Here is a 20,871-nt window from a genome sequence, read left to right on the forward strand (position 1 = left end):
GAGTCGAATATAAATAAATAAATCTTTGTTCCCGTTCCCTTCAAAGCTAAAAAGTTATGGGACAAATACATAGCACTTGAAAGATTCATATTTACAAAATGTAGCATTTGGGTGATATTTTTGAGCTAATAAATTGATGTATTTATGCATGTCATGATCAAATCATTGAGAATTTCGTAAAAATGAAAAATAAGTGTTTGAGTTTTATCATGACTTTTTGATATTTGAGTGAATTTAAATAATTGATGAAAGAGAATGTTAGATTTATAAATAACAATGTTTTTGGGGCTATTTTTGCAATTGCAAGTTTTATTGACGTTGGGCTCGTTGGAATGAAAAAATATTACATCAGTACTACGCACGTAGAGGAACGTGCGTACCCAATGAAATCACGCCACGATATCCCGCGCGAGTGTTATTGAGTGTTATTCATGTGTTATTGTATCCTGAGAATATTCCTGATGTTATAATAACACAATAACACATGAATAACACACAATAACACAAGAATAACACGGGAGAAAATATTCCTCCGTATTACTGCGTCGTTTTTTCTCTGTCGGGAATATTTCTCGTGTTATTCAAGTGTTATTATGTGTTATTCATGTGTTATTGTATCATGAAAATATTCTTGGTGTTATAATAACACAATAACACATCAATAACACATGAATAACACACAATAACACATGAATAACGCGTAATAACACAGAAGAGAATATTTCCCGTATTACTGCGCCATTTTTTTTGCTCTACCATACGAGATATCATGACGTGTTTTAATTGACTAATCACGTTATTTTTACGTGCCCAGTACTCATGTAATATTTCATAACACATGAATAACACATGAGAGAATATTTCCCGTATTACTGAGCCATTTTTTTTGCTCTAACGTGCGAGATGTCGTGACGTGTTTTGATTGGCCGAGCACTTTATTTTTTACGTGCGTGTACTCGTGTAATATTTCTTCCGTTGGAATTGCTCATGATTCGTAAACGAGGAGCTATTTGGCCGCCCCACGTACAGTTTCATGGATCTCACTAACCCTTCTGTCTTTTCTTGCTGGAAGGGGTGCATCGTCTTTGCCTTCCACGGCAGAGCTGGTAACGGAATCTCCGCGAACATCTGAAATTCTCCCGGGAACCCTAATACATCCATGTCGTCGTCTTCGTCGCCATCGCCGCCTCCCTCTCCCGGCCGCCTCTCACCAGTCTGCGGCCGGGATGATGCCCAACCCCTCAGGTCACGTCGAGGATTCTGATTGTTGTTCCGACGGTGAAAGCAGTGCAAGCGACGACATCGCCTACCTCCATCGGCTACAAGAGCAGTTCTTACCGCCTGCTGAAGCTTCTGGCTCCCCCGGAACCCCTCCTATCTTGAAGCCTATTCGAGCCTTCCTACCTCTTGACACGGACGATGAGGACGATTTCGAGACTCTCCGCGCCATCCAACGGAGGTTCGCGCAGTATGGGGGTGGTATGGAGCAACAATGCCGTTCATTTATTCTGTTTACTAGAGCTTTGATGCTGTTCAGGCTGAAAGATAGTCTTTAGGCTTGTGTTAGAATGTTGTAGGAACGGAGGCTACGGCGGAAAAATTATGCTGGGTATTGGATAAATTTTTAGGTTTGTGCTGCTATGTGCGGATTAAATGTGGACGTTCAATAGTGTGAAATAAACAGCTTGAATGCTCAGTTGTGTATTTCATGCATTTTGCCGCCCACACATATGCGCATATAGTGCCTGCCTGATAATTTCTCCAGTTAGTGGGTGCTTATTTGGTTGCTTTAGAATCATATCTTAAAAGTACTGCGTTAACCTCATCATTTAATTGAAATAATTGGATCTGATTAGAAAATCAATATGGATTTCAAAACTCGATATTCGTTCTCTAGTTTTAAAATTATTGAAAGTAAAAATATTATATTTGCAATTATGTTTTATGTCAATAAGCAATCAAATATGCTTCGAGTAAAGAAATAAGGCTGGAATTTATTGAACTTTCTATGATAGTCATGCGTCGGTGTTGCTAAATCATTAAAAGATGCATCAAAATGAACTGAAATAAGGGCCATAGCTTCTATCTGATTAATTTAAAGGATTTGCAAAATGATTATTTTGCTTTCACTCATTCAGTGTCTTAGAAAATATCATTACATTTGAAAAGTTCGTGGAGTTTGAAAAGTGATGTTGATTTTTTTATATCTAGCCAAACATTTGAATCTAGAAATTTTCCTAATTGGCTGAAATTCCTTGTTTATATAAGCAATTAAATGAACCCTAAACTCCATTCTTTGATTTTCTCTAAAAAGCTTAATGATGCCATAAAAAAAAAATGCAAGCATAAAAAAAGTTATACCATTTTTGCCTGCGTAAATATTGGAAGTATCATGTAAATCACATTTATCAACATAAAACACGATTTCATATCTACACAGTCAAAATTCAGTAAATTTTAAACCTTTTTTATGTACTTAATTGCTTATATACTTCCATGTTTGATATTTTACCTTCAAACCAATAAAATAACTGTAATCAAAGAAAGCGAAGGAAATGCAACAGTATTGTGAATTGGAAATACAATTTAACAAATCATATCCACCAGTAATAAAAATAGCATGACAACCTTTTAAGCTTCTGGCTACATTTAAAAAATGTTAGAATTAATGAGCCAACTAGAGAAACTAGAACGATTGGCTTTGGGCAAATTTCCCCCTGGCGAGCATCATTTAATCGGTTCTGAATTTCAACATAATTACTTGTTGATTTAGAAGGATAAAAATCAACTGTTCCTTTGAACTTCTTAACTTATGACTACCTCTTTTTTAAACATTTTGAGTGCTCTTTTTGCCTGCATATCCAAAGTAAGAGCATCAGAGAATTAACTTGTCCTTTGTTATGTGCATGTGATTGAAGAAACAAATAAGGATTTCTCTCCAGAAACAAGCAGCATATTTTCAGCTGATACATTTGAACAAAATCCTCACAATTTGATTAAATCTGGAGATAATGCCTGCAGTTTATCTGTGTTACCCAAGTTTGTAAAGAGTTTTATTGATAAACCCAAATCACTTGATAATGGGCCAGAGCCTCTTGATACATGTTTGAGGGGAAGTGCTATGGATAAAGAGCATCCAGAGGAGAATCAAAGTAACTTTAATCAAGAAGATATGTTTTACAATTTATCTGTGCGTCAGTTCATCTCTTCTAGGTTTCCGAAGTCTGTTCAGAATTTTGTTTATGCACTCAAGAAGAATAGGTCATGCCAACGATTTATCAGGGAGAAATTGATGGAAATTGAAGCAAAGATTGAAGTAAATAAAAAGCTGAAAGAACGCATGAAATGCCTTATGGACTTTCATACTGCATGTAAAAGAAAAGCTGGATATAGTTTCTGTCAGAAAAGGGATCCTCGTGTCAGGTTGATTTCTTCTCGAAAACAGAAATCATCAAGTACAGTTAAGGTTGAAATCCTTATCCCCATGTTATGCAAGTTAGAGCCATATTATTTTGATTTTTTTTATTGAAGTCTGACCTCTAGACATGGAACCACCATTCTAGGCATGCATAACATTTACGATGCAACTTTCCTCATGCTAATAAGTTTTTAAGTTTATTACATGACTAATGCTTGCGGTAATCGCTGCATTTTGTGGAAATCTATATGCTCTATGACAACAATGTTGACACCTAGATAAACTTCACAAACACATTGCACATATATGCGGTCCTACCTACGGACAATTTTTATGCTTTGTTGCATTTTGTTTTTGAAATTTATTTACCTATTTTAATATATCCATGAAAACAATTACCAGATCAAGTCCAAGGATTATTTCTATCTCAGTTATTGATTTTTTATGTTCATTCCTTAGAGTGATTTCTATTTTGAGGAACTTGTTTCTATTTGCTCAAATGCATCCTCATTTGTATGACATTGGCTAGCCCTGTACGATCTTAAGTTGATTCAAGCATGACTGCATGACTATTACTTGCAGTAATTTGGCCCATTTTGTGGAAATCTACAAGCTCTTTAGCAACAGTTTGACACCTAAATAAGCTTCTCAAACACATTGCACATATATGTGTTCCTACTTGTACACTATTGCTGGTTTGATGCATTACATTTTTGAAATGTATGTACGTATTTTACTATCTCTATAGAGACAATTACCATGTTTCATCTTTAGTATTATTTATCCCATTTAATGATTTTTGATGTACAATCTTTGGAGTGGTTGTAATTTTGAGGTGTTTGTTGGTATTTATTCAAATGCATCCTCAATTGTAAGATATTGACCAGCCCTTCAATCTACAAAGGGAATTGCATAAATTATAATCACATTGGAATAAGTAAATTCATTGTGCTGGATATTCTATTTGGAGCTAAATATTTATTTTTGGTTGATTTGAGTATTTAATTTGAAGTTAGGGCCGTTAGTATTTAGAATTCAAGAGTGTTTTAATGCAGTGTGAAATAAATGCAATGTATTTGAAATTCAGGACATCACTTGTGTTTGGCTGAAAGTAAAAAAAAAATATATGAAGAAAAATAAATGAACTTTGGGCACAATAGTAGGGTGGTGCCAATTGGGATGGTTTTGTGAGATTGACGGGGTGGTTGCATAGTGTTGACAAGCACTTGAGGTTGCTGTAGAGGATGAACGTAGCATGGTGTTATGAGGTTGGTGAGATCTTGATTGAGTGGGGAGCAATGATTGAGCTAGAAGCAATTGAGTGAGGGGTGTGGCGAGTGGGAATCACAAAGAGCATGCAGGCAGGATGTCACATAGGATGGTTTCGTGAAGTGGCATATTTCAAATTTGTTTGATTTGGTAAAATTCGGAACACATCAAAGTGAACTAAGTGGATAATTCCAAATCCCTCAGAAAATTATTTTGTATTTGTATTGTTCCAATTGGATATCTTTAACTCTTGCATTTGGTTTATTTTACACTCTTAATGCATCCAAGTAAACCGCTCCTAAGTCCGGGTATGGAGTTGAATATTTAATGTTTTAGCTTTGATATACAATGGCATAACCAATGCATTTAGCTCCTGCCAATATATGATTTGTGTTTTGGATGTGCGATCTATTTTGTACACTATTATTCTGTTTGTTCCAGCGGTTGGTTTGAAATTCACATCTATTGATGAGTGACAAACTCCATTTTTTTTCTACAGCTTTCTAACTTCATTTTGTTGGGTTAACTATCAGAAACTGTAAACTTCTTTGCAATCCCCATACTATTAGTTTTGATTTTATAAGCAAAAATTGATCATTGATGGTTGATATGGATGTTTTAATTTTGACTTCGATTGCAAATTATGCTGTTTTGCTTGTAATATTCTTTTGCATGCAGTATTGATCCTTTCAAATGATTTGATGTTCAATCTGGGACTGCATCATGTGACCAATTGTTTTGCCTTATTGCAGGAAAATTCTAAAAAGAGTTCTGCCTTGTATTTTGCTCCAGCCGAAAATTTTCAAATGTCCAATTATAAAATGGTAACGAGGAGATTCCCAGTTTCACTTAGGAAGAGACAATGGTCAAACACAGAGAAGGACAGACTTTTAAACGGAGTAAAGCAACAATGTCTAGAAGTGCTATTTTTGAACTCAATGAACCTTGGAAGGTGATTTGATTTTTTAAAGAATGAAGATGCTAATATTATAAATTTAAATCTGATTTGGCTTTATAAACGGTGAAACTCTATAAATTCTTTCAATATTAAGATTTATTTGGTATGTTTATGCCATTATTAATGACAATTAATTGCATTTCTAATCTTTTCATCCTAACATATTTTTTTGATGCTTATTTGCAGTGATTTTGATGGTTTGAATGATTCCATTATAACATCTACTTTTGATATTGCCCATCATCAATTGACACCAGAAATTTTAAGATCTTTCATTCATTTGGTTAACTGGGATCGGTTAGCTTCAATGTATCTTCCTAAGCGCTCTGGTCCTTCTTGTGAATCGAGGTATGATTTGTTTTGAGAACCTTGAAGTATTTTGCCCATAATGGTGATGCCTCTTTTTTAGACATGAGAGTTGTAGTTAACAACATTGTTTTACCAGGACCCCAAAGGCGCATCAGCACCCAACCAAACACACACACAGTAATCTTTTTTTTATTTAGTTATCAAATATTTGCCCCTCTATTGTTTTTAATTTGGGTCATTTGTGCATTCTTTCCATGAACTTTTCTGCACCCTCCGCCCCACCTTCATATTTGGAACACAGTCACATAATCAGAACAAGGAGCAAAAAAAGAAGTTCAGTAAAGCTTAGGCATGAAATAAAGAAAAAGAAACCAATATAGGAATGAAACTTTTAGTTTCCTAATTTTTGTTTCTGTTTATATAGTATTTATTTGAATGTTTAATTTATAAGTATAACCTCTGGTTTTTTTAATTGTGTGAATGCTACTTTTGTCCTTATAATCTATTTCACGATTGGGTATTTGAACAAATGTGAATGTAAAATTTTGCACGCTATGTTGACCAACGGATGGATCATTTACAAAGAAAAATCTTGGCTGAGCAAGGATCGCTGTCTGTTATGCACGAGACAGTTGTTATTAAGATTCAGTGCATCATTTCTGAACATTACCAAAGCATTCCAACAATTTAAAATATTTATCGCTATCGAGTGTAGTCTTCGTCGTCAGCTAATTGTTGCATCATTGATTAAGGATACTAGTTTAATATGGTCAAAAGGAAATGTTAAAGAAACCTTACCTTTTTCTTCATTAACTCCCTGAGGTTTAGAACTTCTAATGTGGAAACAAAAATGAATGAGGTACTCATGCATCCCAGCTAATTAGGTAACTTTATATATCATTTCTCATGATTTTTATTTGACATTCATTGTATTTTGTGCAACTATTTTTCTGCACAATTCTATCGGTTTTTGCTTTTGTTATATCCATTTTCTTTCTAATTATTCCTTTTTAATTCTATCTTCTGGCACATCTTTTGTCCTCCATTATATATCTCTTTCATAATTTTTTGCTTAATAGGTGACTCCCACATCCTTTTAATTATAATAATGTCTCACTTTATCCTTTATAATTTTGTTGCTTATTCATGATTTATTCTCATTTCCTTACACTTAGTTTAGTTACAAATGACTCATTTATTAGTCAATACGGTTCACATAACACAGAAAATGTAATAATAGTTCTATAGATTTTACTTGTGTCTCCATGATCTCGTCATGTGTTACTCTTGAAGCAACATTTCACTTTTAACCTCCACTGGTTACCTCTATTTAATGCTACATAAAACCAAAGGGTACAATATCATTTACTCAATTGATTATTTATCTTGTATTTAAGACATTCAAATCTAGTTTACATTATTTTCCTGAACTTGTTTTGGTTCGTAGTGTTGTTTTTCAGATTGGTTGTGCATGTGGAAACAACAAACTAATTGGTTCTTCCAATCTAATAAGCTAGGGCTCCACCAAACTAATCACTATCTACCCTCAAAAAAATATTTCTTTAGTTTAACTTTTAGCTGTTACATAAGCTTGGATGGCTATTTCATTTTCTTAGGTGATTGTTTAGATTTCTTCTGCGCTTCTACTTTCATCCTCTTATCATATATTTAAATCTTTATACTGGGTATGCAATTCCTGATAATGCTGGATTAAGTGGAAGAACTTTCTACTTTCCTTCTTTTATTTGCTTACTATTTTCTCCATGCTTTTTCTTACAATTTACTAAACTTGGGGTGCTTTTATCCCTTGAGAGCTGAGACCATACCATTTTACAAACTATATGTATATTACGGTGTAGGATAATGCTTGATTACCATAAATTATTTTTTGATTCTATTTTTTTTGTTGTGCTTGCTTCCTTGAACATCACATAAAGATTGAATTTAAGACAAGCTTACTGACTGCTCTTTTTGCTTGTATTGATTTGAGTTGTTCTTCATGCACTATTTTGTGGGGTAATTCAATTAGTTTGGGGCTATTTAATTGCTTCAACTTTAGAAGAAAAAATTCTTGACATGGGTTTTAATTGCCTCTTGAATTACATAATTTTATTTTTGACGTAACTTTATTACAATTTAATTCATGTTTACTATGGCTAAATATTATTTTTTATTTTGACCTGGAGCGTTCACTCCAATGAACTTAGGCAAATTTCTTCTTAGATCATTTTTTGCCAATTGTTTTTGTAGTCAGTGCTTAGACAATACCAGCCAATTTATTTTTTCCATGCATTTGAATTTGTTCTTAGATCAACATGTTATGAATACATTATTACTTTCTGTTTTAGAAACTAAATCTTACTTTATATTACTCTTCCATATGTCAGCTGGTTGAATCATGGTGATCCAATTATCAATTGCAATCCTTGGACCTCAATGGAGGACAAGAAACTCTTGTTTATTGTACAAGATAGAGGGCTTTATGATTGGATTGGCATAGCGTTGACATTAGGAACAAACAGAACCCCCTTTCAGTGCTTGGCACGATATCAGAGGAGTCTTAATCCCCATATTTTAAATAGGGAATGGACCAGCAAAGAAGATGCAAAACTGTGCACCGCAGTGGAAACTTTTGGTAATAACAATTGGCAACTTGTAGCTTCTCATTTGGATGGCCGTACTAGCAATCAATGCTCTGTTAGGTTAGTAGCTCTCTGTCATTTCATTTTGTGATCTTTGAGAAGAACTAACTTTTCATCAATATTACGGCTGTTCTTAACTATGATATGGCTTCTGTTGTAAGCTATTAAAGGCCGCTTCCCTTGAAGGAATTGAGAATGCTGATCGTTCCTAACCTAAAAGTCTCATTTACTTTTTCATGGCTTTATTTTGTATGACTCCTCTTAGGCTTCTTACTCCAATATTGATTTAGCATTTTTATGAGCATGATATCAAACTAAATTTTTGTAATTTATTGCCGTTTGCTTCCATTTTCTAAATCACCTTTTTATATAAGCTTGAAGCCGTTCATGTGGACGGGTGGTAATTGTTCATCATCTATGCGAATACACAATAGCATACATTAGCCACTCCCCCCTTTTTTTAATAGACTTTGTCTATATCTTCTTATATTTCCCTTGGTTATTCTAAAATTATGCTTAATTTTTACATTATTATTCTGGTGTATGCTTGATTTAACGATTTGAAGCTTCCTTCTTCTACTGGTAATATTTACCGGGTTCCCCTAAATCACTAGTTTAAGGCAATTGGCAAACTTGCTCATGATGATTGTAAATTGCTACGGGCAGAATTCAAACTAAATAATTTTGAGTTTGCACCTGTAATTCCTTAATTGAGAATCAAATCAGTAATCATGATAAACACATAACTACTATGGAGTACTCTACAATAATTAGAGTATAATAAGTTTGGGATGATTTAAGTTGTAATTGTCTTAACTATCCTAAATGTCTTGCCTTATGAAAGCAAAGAAGAAATGAACGTCATGGTATTTTAACTTGTGATGGATTTACGCCAACAGTAATAGAATGAGAATAAGTTGAAGTTAATTTTTTACAAATTATATGTCCTTGTATGGATTTCCTTGAATCCTTATTTAAAGGCTAAAAATTCTCTTTCTCAAGTAGTGTTCTTTAGTTGGGACGGCAAACATAAAGAAAAATAGAAGACAAGATGCAATTTTATTCAATTCTTTAACCATCACATACAAAAAATGACCGTGATATTTATTAGTTAGTGCAAGAGGTAGCCCAAAAACCAATCAGAGAGAGGGGAAGGGGTGCTAATGGCATTGAGAAAGGGAAGAGTAATGTATGCAAGGTTTTTGAAGATTGCAAATGTGCTTGTAAATGTTTCAAGTTTTTTCTAATGCATGATTTTATTAGTTCGAGGTATTTGCAAAGCATCTTAATGGCTTGATTTTAAAGCAAGGATAGAAGGGAGAGGGGGATGGCCATGGAGATGGAGATGATGAGGCGGCAGTAAAAAATGACCTCCAAAATGGTGGTGTGTAGCTACCTTTTATTTATTTTTTTTTGAAAGAATTATATACGGAGGTCTACCTTGATGATGGCCGTTAATAAGGTCAAAATAGGATAATTTGGGCTAAGCAAAAGATGGTTACACCAACTTATCACTCAAGTCCATACATAACTACTATTTCATGACATAAGACACCACATATGCCTCAAATAAAAAAAGGCCAAATATAACTCAAAATACATTATCTGACTAAATGGCTTAATGACACAAGGATCGTTAAGGAAAATATGTAAGAACATAAAATACAGTAATTCGTTCTTTAAATACATGATAGTTAAAATCTAGCATAATATAATGATTATGATGCCTTGAATCAACAATTCACGTCCTTGAAGGATTCACCATTTGAGACTGGTCTATGCACTGCTAGGTTCAACTTTTTAAAAATAAGCCACGATTCCTCAAGTGGAGAATGGACTTGAAATAAACTTTGAACTTTTGAATGCCTCTTGTTGATGTAGTGATGTTTGATACATCAGTGTGCATTCACAATAACGGCAACGCAATATCATTAGGTTGATACAGTAGATTGCCATCACAATAACGACATCATAATAAAATTGATTGTACAACATTTAATAACTTAAATAAAAAGATACAGTAAATATGCATCATTTATAGAAATAAATGGATAGATAAATAGTTTTAAATGAGTATCATTTGCTACATAGTTTATGCACAACTCAATTTTTTCCTTATGGACATATAAATCCATATTATTGTAAAGTAAATTTACACAAATCATTTTTGTAGAATGGTGTATAACCAAATGTAACTTTTAAAAATCATTTTTTGAAGTCATGTACATGATGTGCTAAACTGCATAAATTTCGCCTAATCTTTACTGAAAAAAATATAGAGCACTTACAAGATTACATTAATTTATTTAATACTCTTAGTGGTAGATTTGTGATATAAGCTAGCTCTCCTCCACTTCTAAGGAGATTGAATTAGTAAGTTCCTGATAATGGTCAAATAACCCTAAAACCGAAGCATTGTGGGGCAGCATTTGCTAAATAATACAGAGAAGCACTTGCAAAATAAATTTATCATTACTTGTGAAGTTTACATTGGAATACAAGAGGTCAGAGTTATATAAAGTCATACTTCATAGGTAGTGAAATCTTATATATTATTCTATAATTTTTTTTTCAGATTATTTTGAATAGATATAAGTTTGGCATTTGTTTTGGATATCTTGAATTTTTGTTGATTTTTAATATCATATATAATATACTTTTTACAACTTAAAGAAGCCTTAAACAAATATTTTATAATTTTATATTAGTTTATGTTGTATTTTAGTAAAGTCATACTTTTCATAAGTAGAAAGATCTTATATATTATTTTATATATATTTTAATTTATTTTGAGGATATATAATTTTTGCATTTGTTTTAGATATTATTAATTGTTTAAAATTTTTTAATAATGTATATAAGGGATCGTTTTTGGCGACTTGAAAGAACCCTTTTCTCTTGAATTTTTTTCTATCCAGGGATCGTTAATCTATATTATTAATCAACCAAGTTATATAAAGCAATCCTTGATCCACAGTTTTATGTGTTATCATATTCACTTCCTTATTAAATAACTTTAAAGCTTTTATATTCTATAAGAACAATTAAAATTATATTGAGCAATTTCAAAATTTTTTAAATTAAATAGATTAATTAAATAGTTATCTACTATATAGCCAAATCATATTGTGCTTTTGATGCAAAAAATCACACACATAAGAGCATGTGGTCGTGCAAATAATAAAGTAATAGTATAGTTCCACGACGATTGCTTGATAGTATCAAAATTAGGTCGATTAATTGTTATGTGGATGGTTTAATGGGGCGTTGTATTAACCAAATTTAAAGCTACAATTAAAACGAAAGCAATCAATAGATTAAAACCATGATTTCATGAATGGTAAGGTCAACAATAAAGCTTTAATAGTTGGATTTCACATACGCTGGTTAATTTAATGGTAACATCAACATTAATAGTGTGTGAGATTTAAATTGAATGATGGTTGATCTCGATGGCCACAATTTTTCTCTCACAAATCTAGAGTTTTTGCTTTCGTTTGGACATGTTATTCACTTCTCGGTGTTGGATTTAGTGCAAGGAAAACTGTCAAAGCTCTTAGGATCTTAAAAGGATCAGATTGTTTCGTCACAGTTATCTCTAACCTATGGTACATTCACCGTGGTGTTTATACCAACGATGAGCAACAATGAGTTTGTCTTTCACCTCTTAGTTTCAGATAGATCTTCGGTGATATTAATAGGGTTTGTCTTTCACCTCTTAGTTTCAGATAGATCTTCTGTGATATTAATAGGTAACTAACTACATAATTAATAATTCACTATCTATTATAGTAAAACACATAGTATGAAGGCATAAATTTAACACAACACAACTTTAACATTCAAACTAACTAGCAAAACACAACACATGCTCCATCCAAAATCTAAAAGAGGGGTTTTTGCTTATATCTAAGAAGAAAATAAAAAGTAAAAATAGCTTAAACATGATTACCACAAAATAAAAGCATAAAAAGAGGAATAGAGAAACTTTGAAATAGCCACGAAACCTTCTCGACAATTCCTCCTTGCTGCTCCCTTAACTAAGTTGCTCAAGATTCTTTCCAACTTCCTCTCAAGTTTCCCTAGAGAATCATTGGAGAAATCTCTTTAAACCCTACATAGGGCGATTTCTTGATATCTCGGTTCATTTCCGAGTCTCCTATAAGAAAGTTGCAACTACTCCAATAAAGGCAAAGAATCAAGTGAAATTTAAAATCAGCTATGTTGGTTTCGTGTCGCATAGGTGCCAAAGTTTCAGTTTGATCTTCTAAAGCGGACGCTTGGGACCGTTGCTTTGGTGACTTTGTATGACATCTGGGTGCCTGGCTCTATGATTGGTTCTTGCTGGTTGGTGCATGGGTACTTTGGGGCGACACTTCACTCTCGGTGGATGCCTGCTGCTGGGAGCTTGGGCGCCAAGTCTGGTGCTAGACACTGCACAGTTTCTGGTCACTATGTTGCTCTCCTGGGCCATATTTACTTTCAATCTTCCCTTTTTGTCATTTTTTTTTTCCATTTTTCAAGCTTTTTTTATGCATACCTAATAGAGAGAATTAAGTCACTAGTGCAGGAAAATACTCAAATAATATATAAATGGATGGACCTGAAAGAATTTAATGGGTTAATTATGTATATAACTCACGGTTATCAAGTATCCCCACACTCAGATCTTTGCTTGTTCCCAAGCAAAGGCTTAACTTATAACCAAAGATGCAAGCACACAGGTGAACTCAATTGTTCAATCTTCTTGAATTATACTAGCCTCATTGTTTCAATCCATTAAAATATTTTATCAATTCACCGTTAATCATGATATATAAATACCCTTCTTTGGTATTATATGCAAATTCTTATCAAATAGAAACATGATAGTGTACTTTACTTTAGTCTATGGTGATCTCAAGGCTACTCATTAATTTGTATGTATAACTCATGCACTTCTCACTTAGTAGTTTAGCGTCACAGTCCCCACATAATCCCTTCTGCGACTTAGGAAGTCTATTGTCGCAGTCACTCTGTTTTTAGTGAGCATAACTACTACCTCAAATGAAGCTTAAGTCTGTTGTGAAGGTATTTTCTATTTCTCATATACGGTCCTATTTTTTCATATTGTTGGAAATAAACTTTTTCTTTTCTTATTCTCCTTTTTTTTTTTTTTTTTTCTTTTGGATTCAGGAATGATCTCTCTGTTATTATCCAGATGCTAATTTTTTTCCATCAATTACTTAGGTGACCCACTAGAAAGACATTCGTCTCACTTTTGGATTAAAGTGTATGCTTAGCCTGGTTTATTAACATATGTAATCCAGGGTAAAACATTGTATTCATGACTGAGCTCATGAGTGTCACACAAGGTGAAAGGAGTATACACCATGTCATGCTCTAACATCAAGTTTTCACAGATAACAACAAAATACAATGGCTTATGTTTGACAATTAATTAGTTATTTCTTCAACAATTTTTTCTAGACTTTAGAATGCCTTGATAGGAAAAAAAAATGATCTTACAATTGGTTTCACCTTGGCACAATTTTGTTCATCCCACTCATCTCCAAAATTGTTGCGACATACTTTAGGATACCAATAAGAATGTCACATTAAAAAAAAAAATGCCAACGATTATAGAGTAACAGCAAAACTGTTTGAATGCCAGAAATAAATAGGTATAAAGAGGATAATTAAGCATGATAGAAAACAAACAACATTCCTTCTAAATAACAAAAGAAAAGTAGATAGGCAACTACTCTCTAACAAAAATTTAGTAATAACTGCAATGAAAAATCGTGTACACCATGTCATGCTTTACATACCAACAAGTTTTCACAGATTGCAGCAAAATACTAAGGCTTGCATTTGACAATTGAAGGGTTACTTTTCAACCATTCATTCTAGACTTCGGAATTAAAACAAAAATTGTGTTCAATTGGCACAATTGTTCATCCCACTCATCAGCAAAATTGTTGCAAACATGTATAAGCATATACCAATATGAATATCAAATTAAAACAAAAATGGCAACTATGCAAATGATTAGAGTGAAAGCAAAACTTTTTGAAGGACATAAATAAATAGGATAAGTAAGCAGGAAAGAAAACAAAGAACATTCCTTCTAAATAATTAAAAAAAAATTAGACTGCCGCCCCACAAAAAAACTTGAATTTAGCATTGCCCTCAATGCTGAAAGGGTTGACATGCAAACAAAGAACATGCAAAATTAACCAAATACATAAAGTAAAGGAAAGCGACTCCTCACCCGGTTGTATTTCTATTCTTCTTTTTTCTCATCAAAGACTGTAGGTACATAGTTTTGAGGTGTGATGGAACGTGACATTATCCGAATCAACTTGCATGTGCTAAGCATGTTTGCTAGTGAAGTATGGAATTAATCTACTTTAATTGTAGTGTTGTCGGCTGGTTTCCATTAAATATTACATGTTTGTGCTCATTCACTTTTCCACTCATTGTCGTCACTTGATTCTATCTAGCCTAATGTTGAGGCCTTCAAAGTGTGCCTCCCATCCTCTGAACAGTTCTGCCTTTGATACTAAGTACTGCCTTGGTGTTGGTGCTGAAGTCTCTTCAAGGGCTTGGGGCATCTCCTCTTTCTAGTGCTTCTGCCTTTTGTTGTTGTTGGTGCCTTTGTCGGGGCCCCATCTGGAGGACCTTATTGCATATGGGCATTAACATGAGGTATATGACCTTCTCATTGGCGTTCATGTGGACTCCATCTTAAATGCATAAGTTATTTATCAATGAGGGGTATGCAAGCCTGTGTAGGATGTTGTTATTTATTATCTTTTTGGCGTCTATTGTCATTTGCCTCTGGATGACGAAGTTGAGAGTGACATTCCTTTGTAACGTTGTTGAGATGACCACTCAATAATAGACTCTTGGAGATGAAAATGTTCTAGGCACGTTGTGAGTTCAGAAACAAGTAAGTTGACTATATGATCATCGTGCCTTTTTCACCTAGTACTTGGCATGGTGTTTGTGGAATTTTTTTTCGTAATTTAGGCCATTATTCAAAAAGATCGAGTACATGTCCAAAATATCTTGTAAGCGGAAAAGAATATTAGTGCCACGACTGATGAAAAGTGCTTGCTTGCCCCTGACAAAGCATTGTCCATCTGCGTGCTTCGTGATGTTGGTGTAGAACTCGCGCACAACAATAAGAAAAGCCAACCCTAGTTATCTTTTAATTATATTCCTGCCTCTGCCCCTTGAGATAAACATGGCTTGGATGGCACTACCAGGCACATGAAAGACTTGTTTAGGTACTCCCGGCTTGGTTGAATAAAATTATTTGAAACGTTCAACTACATTGTAAGAGAAAAACTTGGCTCTTGACTGCTTTGGCATGCTTCAATATTTTAAGGATCAAACTAGGGTTGGCTAACGAGAGTTTCAAGTGGTTGGGGTATTAGTGGTGTAATGAAAATGGCCAACTCCCCTCCATATTTATAGCCACAAGATGGAATCATTTGGCGAGGTGTTGCTGTAATTGGCGGGGCCTTGCTAGATTGAGGATTTTGGTTTGTCTTTTTCTTAAACAAAAGAACAATGTTTAGTCACATGCTCCTGACTTGGTACCTAGGCTCCTGGATTTGGTGATTAGACACCAGATAAAGAAGTTCACGAGCAGGCTTAACAACAAGTGTGGTGTCTAGGCACTTGGACACATAGCATTGTGTTGTCACATGTCATATTCTGCAGCATGGGTTGGTTGAAGGTGTGGTCATATGTGTCAAAGCCTAGGCACCAATTTTTTTTTTCACATCAAAGTTTTTTACCTAAAAGCAAATAGAATTTACAAGTTAATAAATAGTAATAAAATAAAATTATTATGAAAATGAAATGATAGAGTTGCTTTCCAATAAGCGCGTGATTTGACGTCTTTAGCTTGTCATTGGCCTACGTTGCTATTATGTTTTGTCCAACATCGATGAGTTCCTTTCATCAAATAAAGCGGTCAAGGGAACTTTGAAATAGATTTTGTCGTGATTTTACGTCTTTAGCTTGTCATTGGCCTGCGTTGCTATTATGTTTTGTCCAACATCGATGAGTGCCTTTCATCAAATAGAGTGCTCAAGAGAACTTTGAAATAGATTTGGTTCGCCCAAACATGTATGAATTTTTATTGACCCACTTGCACATGATCTCTTATTTTTCTTCTTCCTAGATTTTTTTTCGGAGTTTTTGTTTTAACTTTATCACAGTGTTTTTTCTATATGGTGTTGTCTTGTTATGATCCTCCCTAAGTGTGATTGAACTACATCTCTCCTGAATATATTGTTAATTTTAGTATCTGTATACCTTGAATGTTTCAAATTGTTGTACGTTGAGTTATAACTCACCAATCTGAATCTCGATTTGTGCTTTGTTATTAGTGAGAAAGGAACGACCTTAAATGAGAGGGTATTTAGGCTATTTTTCTTTCATATCTAATACCACAAAGTCTGCCGGGAGGATGAATTTTCCCACTTTCACCAGGAAAATCCTCAATGATTCGCTTAGGCTGTTTAGTGGAGTTGTTTGCTGGTTGAATGGATAATGTGATAGGTTTGATCTCTCTCAGCCCAAGCATTTTGCATATTGTCAATGTCATAGATTTATGATTGCTCCCCAGTCGCAAAGAGCTTTGTTGAATTATATGTTACCTATGATACACGAGATGGAGAAACTTCTAGAATCCTTCAGTTTGGTTGGTAGTTTCCTTTACAAAATGACATTACACTCCTTTATAAGCGTCACCATTTCTTCTTTATTTTATTTTTTCTTGTTTGCTAGGATTTCCTTCATTAACTTAATGTAGCTTGGTATTTGCTCTAGTAAATCTATAAAAAGAATGCTATTGTGCAGTTTTTTAACTCCTGAAAGAAATTTTAAAATTTATTTGTCCAAATTCTGTTTGTAAAATCTCTTGGGCATTGTAACATTTGTAAGGAGGTGGATTGCCTAGAAAGAGTTTGGACTTTTTCGTCCTCTTCGGTTGCTTCCTTCTGTTTTCTTTCTTTTTTAGGGTTCTTATTTTTTGGATTTTCAGGATTGGTCGAATCATCCGTTCTTTTTTTGCTTCTGAGGGTCACGATCTTCACATGCTGCCTTAGATTAACTGCTTTGTTGCTAGGAAGTGTTCCCAGTTACATTTGTGAGAGTTGCTGAGCCAATTGGCCTATTGAACTTCAATGCTCTGGAAAGCCTTGTCATCACATTGAATAGCTACTTTGAGTTTGTTTATGACTTCATCTATGTTTGTCCTTAAGTGGCTCATCTTCTGAGTTAGTTGATCCAATTTATTCATTATTGATAGTTCGCTTGTTTTCTGTTAAATTCACCTTGACTGATGATAACTCAACAGGTTAGGTTCTACATTCAGGAGAGAAATTTTTATGGTTCCTCTATTCTGAATTTTGCATGTTGGTGTGGGAGCCAAACAATCGATGTGAAAGTTATACACAGGCAAGAGCATGTGGTTGCACAAAAAAATATAGTATGAATACGAGTATTGTTCCATGAAAATTGCTTGGCAAGTACTGAAATTAAGTTGGTGAACTGTTTTTCGAACAATTTAACTGGGATTGTGCAACAGCTAGATCTACAACATTGACTAAAATGAAAATGATCAAAAGCAAAAGCATGATTTCACGAAAAGTAAGATCAAGGCAGGAGTGCTTTATGTGTTGGAGTTCATATACATTGGTTAAACCGTTGATAATATCAACATAATAATGTGTAGTTTAAACGTTACTATGGTACGATGATGGCGGCTGTACCTTGCTCTCACAAACCTAGGTTTTCTACTTCCGCTAGCACATCCTGCCTACTTGGTATAGATTCAGTGCAAGGAAAACTATCGAAGCCCTTAGGATCTCAAAAGGGGTTATACTTTCTTCCCTTTTTAAGCTTTTTCCTTGAGTATGTGAAAGACAAATTAAATCATTAGTGCGAGAAAATACTCAAATAATATGCAAATGTATGAATCTTAAATCATTTATTGTGAGTCAATCATGTATATAATTGACAACTATCTGCTTCTATTATTCACTCTTGTCTCCCTATCTTTGGAGTTTTATTTCTAGCCTTACCAACCAAGGTTTGATGAAATGCAATTGCTCTTCATCAGTTAGACAGAGAGGATCAATGATACATAGTTCTATTAGCTTGTGCCTCTTTTGATAGATCTATAATATTTTTAGTCAAATATTCTTTATTCTTTATTGTTCTTTTTATTAATCTATTAAACTTTCATGATCCCTAGCAATAATAAATAGATATGGGCTACTTTTTTGCTTCTTTTACTAAATTATCTATTCATATAATATCAGGAAATGCGCTAATTTCTACTTCTTCCACCACATCATGTTCAATTTCCAAATAAATAATGGAATTAGTTGTGAGGACGTCTATGTTATCCTTCATAACCTTTTCCTTAGCCTTAGCATGAATGTTTTATTCAGTAGCAAGGACCTCCTCACCTTTCTTCTCTCTCACTTCTTTTTGTACCAAATTGGTTTGTGCATTCAACTTTTGCTCCACTTAGTTGATTTTTCATTTGTTTTAGCAAGCTATTTCTTAGCTTTCTAATAATAATAATAATAACCACTTCAACTATTTGGATGAGAGCATGTAATGATTAGCAGATGGTTGCACTTAAACTCTCTCTTGTTTTTGTCTCAGTGTGACTATCATTATTTATAAAATCTGTGGTGGCCATCTTCTATCTCACATCTCTAATTGGAAGTGGCTAAATAGTATGTATGATGAACTTATAAGTGTCCTCTTCATCATCTCTACTAGTATAAATTTAACAATTATCTATCAAAAAAATAATTTAAAATTTGCTTAAAATTTGATAAATAATACTTATAAATATAACCTAACACTTAAAAAGTGTACAATATGGTTAAATAACTTTCAAAGTTCTTCATTAACAATACCAATTTTTTTTCCCCCATGAGCATTCTGTTGCTCTTTCAGCTCAACATCCTTGATGCTCTTTATTGAAGGTTATCTACACAATTTTTTCCTATTTAATGGATGGATTCATAGTATTGTTATGTTATAGCACATCTAGTAACTATTTTTTGGGTGGGGGTATTCTTTTTCAACAGGAGCCTGATACTATTTTACATCATTATTTAGCCTTTTTAAAGTCTCTTTTATGACTACATGTCCCATAGGTATTCAAAAATAAGTTCTCATCTTGAACCAGGGTAATCATTTTAATAAAAAAATATATTGTGCTTATCATGGTTGAGCATATTTCTATACAAGATAATATAAATTTAACTTTAACACATCATGTCTTATAGCACACAACATAAATGTTTTCTAAAGCTGCATATTCTTAAAATTTGTGTTTCTATCTAAATAGTTATCAATTGTCTTAGTGCTTTTCTCATCTTTTTTAATTTTTTTCTTTGATGGAAATTCTCCTAATTCCAACCTTGTGATTGGTGCAAATCTTGTGTTCTTCTCTTTAGTGTTGAGCGCTAGGGTTTTTCTCTTATTTTCTTTATCCTCCACCATTTTTAGTAGTAGTTGATGCATTAGGATTTTAGAGAACTATAGTTTTTGAGATTTGAAAAGCTACCTAAATGCAAATTCCTCAGCCCTTCCAATAATGATAAAATGTCTTAAACTGTCTAAATATTTTATCTATTGTACTCGTAGCACTGAATGTGATTTGAGTAGTATAATGCATATGTATATATATGATTTGACTGGTAATTTGTGTACATAAAAAAATGTGTTATATTGTTTGTCTGGTAAGTTGTGTACATAAAAAAAAAAACATTTTATACAAATCAATTCAATACAACAACAAGAAGAACAAAGTCTTAATCCCACCACGTGGGGTCGGCTACATGAATCCTTTTTCTCCATTGCGTCCTATTTAGTGTCATATTTTCATTTAGTACTAATAAATTAAGATCTTTTTTTATACAATACGCCCAAGTCTTCCTAGGTCTACCTCTGCCTTTCTTAACATAAGTCGAATCTAAAACATCTCTCCTAATCGGATCATCAAATGGTCGTCGCTTAATATGACCAAACAATCTAAGACGACTTTCTCTAATTTTGTCCGTCACAGGACCTACACCAACCCTATCATGGATATAATCATTTCGCATTTTGTCTCTAAGTGTAAAGCCACTCATCCACCTAATCATTTTCAGCTCGGCAACACTTAACTTAGTATTATGCTTCTCTTTTAAAGGCAAACATTCAGTGCCATAAAACATTGCAAGTCTCACCACCGTCTTATAAAGTTT

The 20,871-nt window shown here is 33.7% G+C and overlaps 1 protein-coding gene across 1 annotated transcript in view; it reads left to right on the forward strand.

Moving 5' to 3' along the window:
* Window positions 1-1,244: 1,244 nt before the first annotated feature.
* The window catches only part of LOC110033605 (myb-like protein L), a gene marked incomplete at its 3' end in the record, with an annotated part of 32,063 nt that continues 12,436 nt past the window's right edge, over window positions 1,245-20,871 (forward strand). Inside the window, exons 1-5 of the mRNA XM_020737643.1 lie at window positions 1,245-1,479; window positions 2,919-3,466; window positions 5,440-5,639; window positions 5,832-5,993; window positions 8,342-8,656. Coding sequence (XP_020593302.1) covers window positions 3,122-3,466; window positions 5,440-5,639; window positions 5,832-5,993; window positions 8,342-8,656 — 1,022 coding nt within the window. The remainder of the gene's footprint in view (window positions 1,480-2,918; window positions 3,467-5,439; window positions 5,640-5,831; window positions 5,994-8,341; window positions 8,657-20,871) is intronic.

This window comes from Phalaenopsis equestris, unplaced genomic scaffold (assembly GCF_001263595.1).
Source record: "Phalaenopsis equestris unplaced genomic scaffold, ASM126359v1 Scaffold001236, whole genome shotgun sequence".
NCBI classification, from domain to species: Eukaryota; Viridiplantae; Streptophyta; class Magnoliopsida; order Asparagales; family Orchidaceae; genus Phalaenopsis; species Phalaenopsis equestris.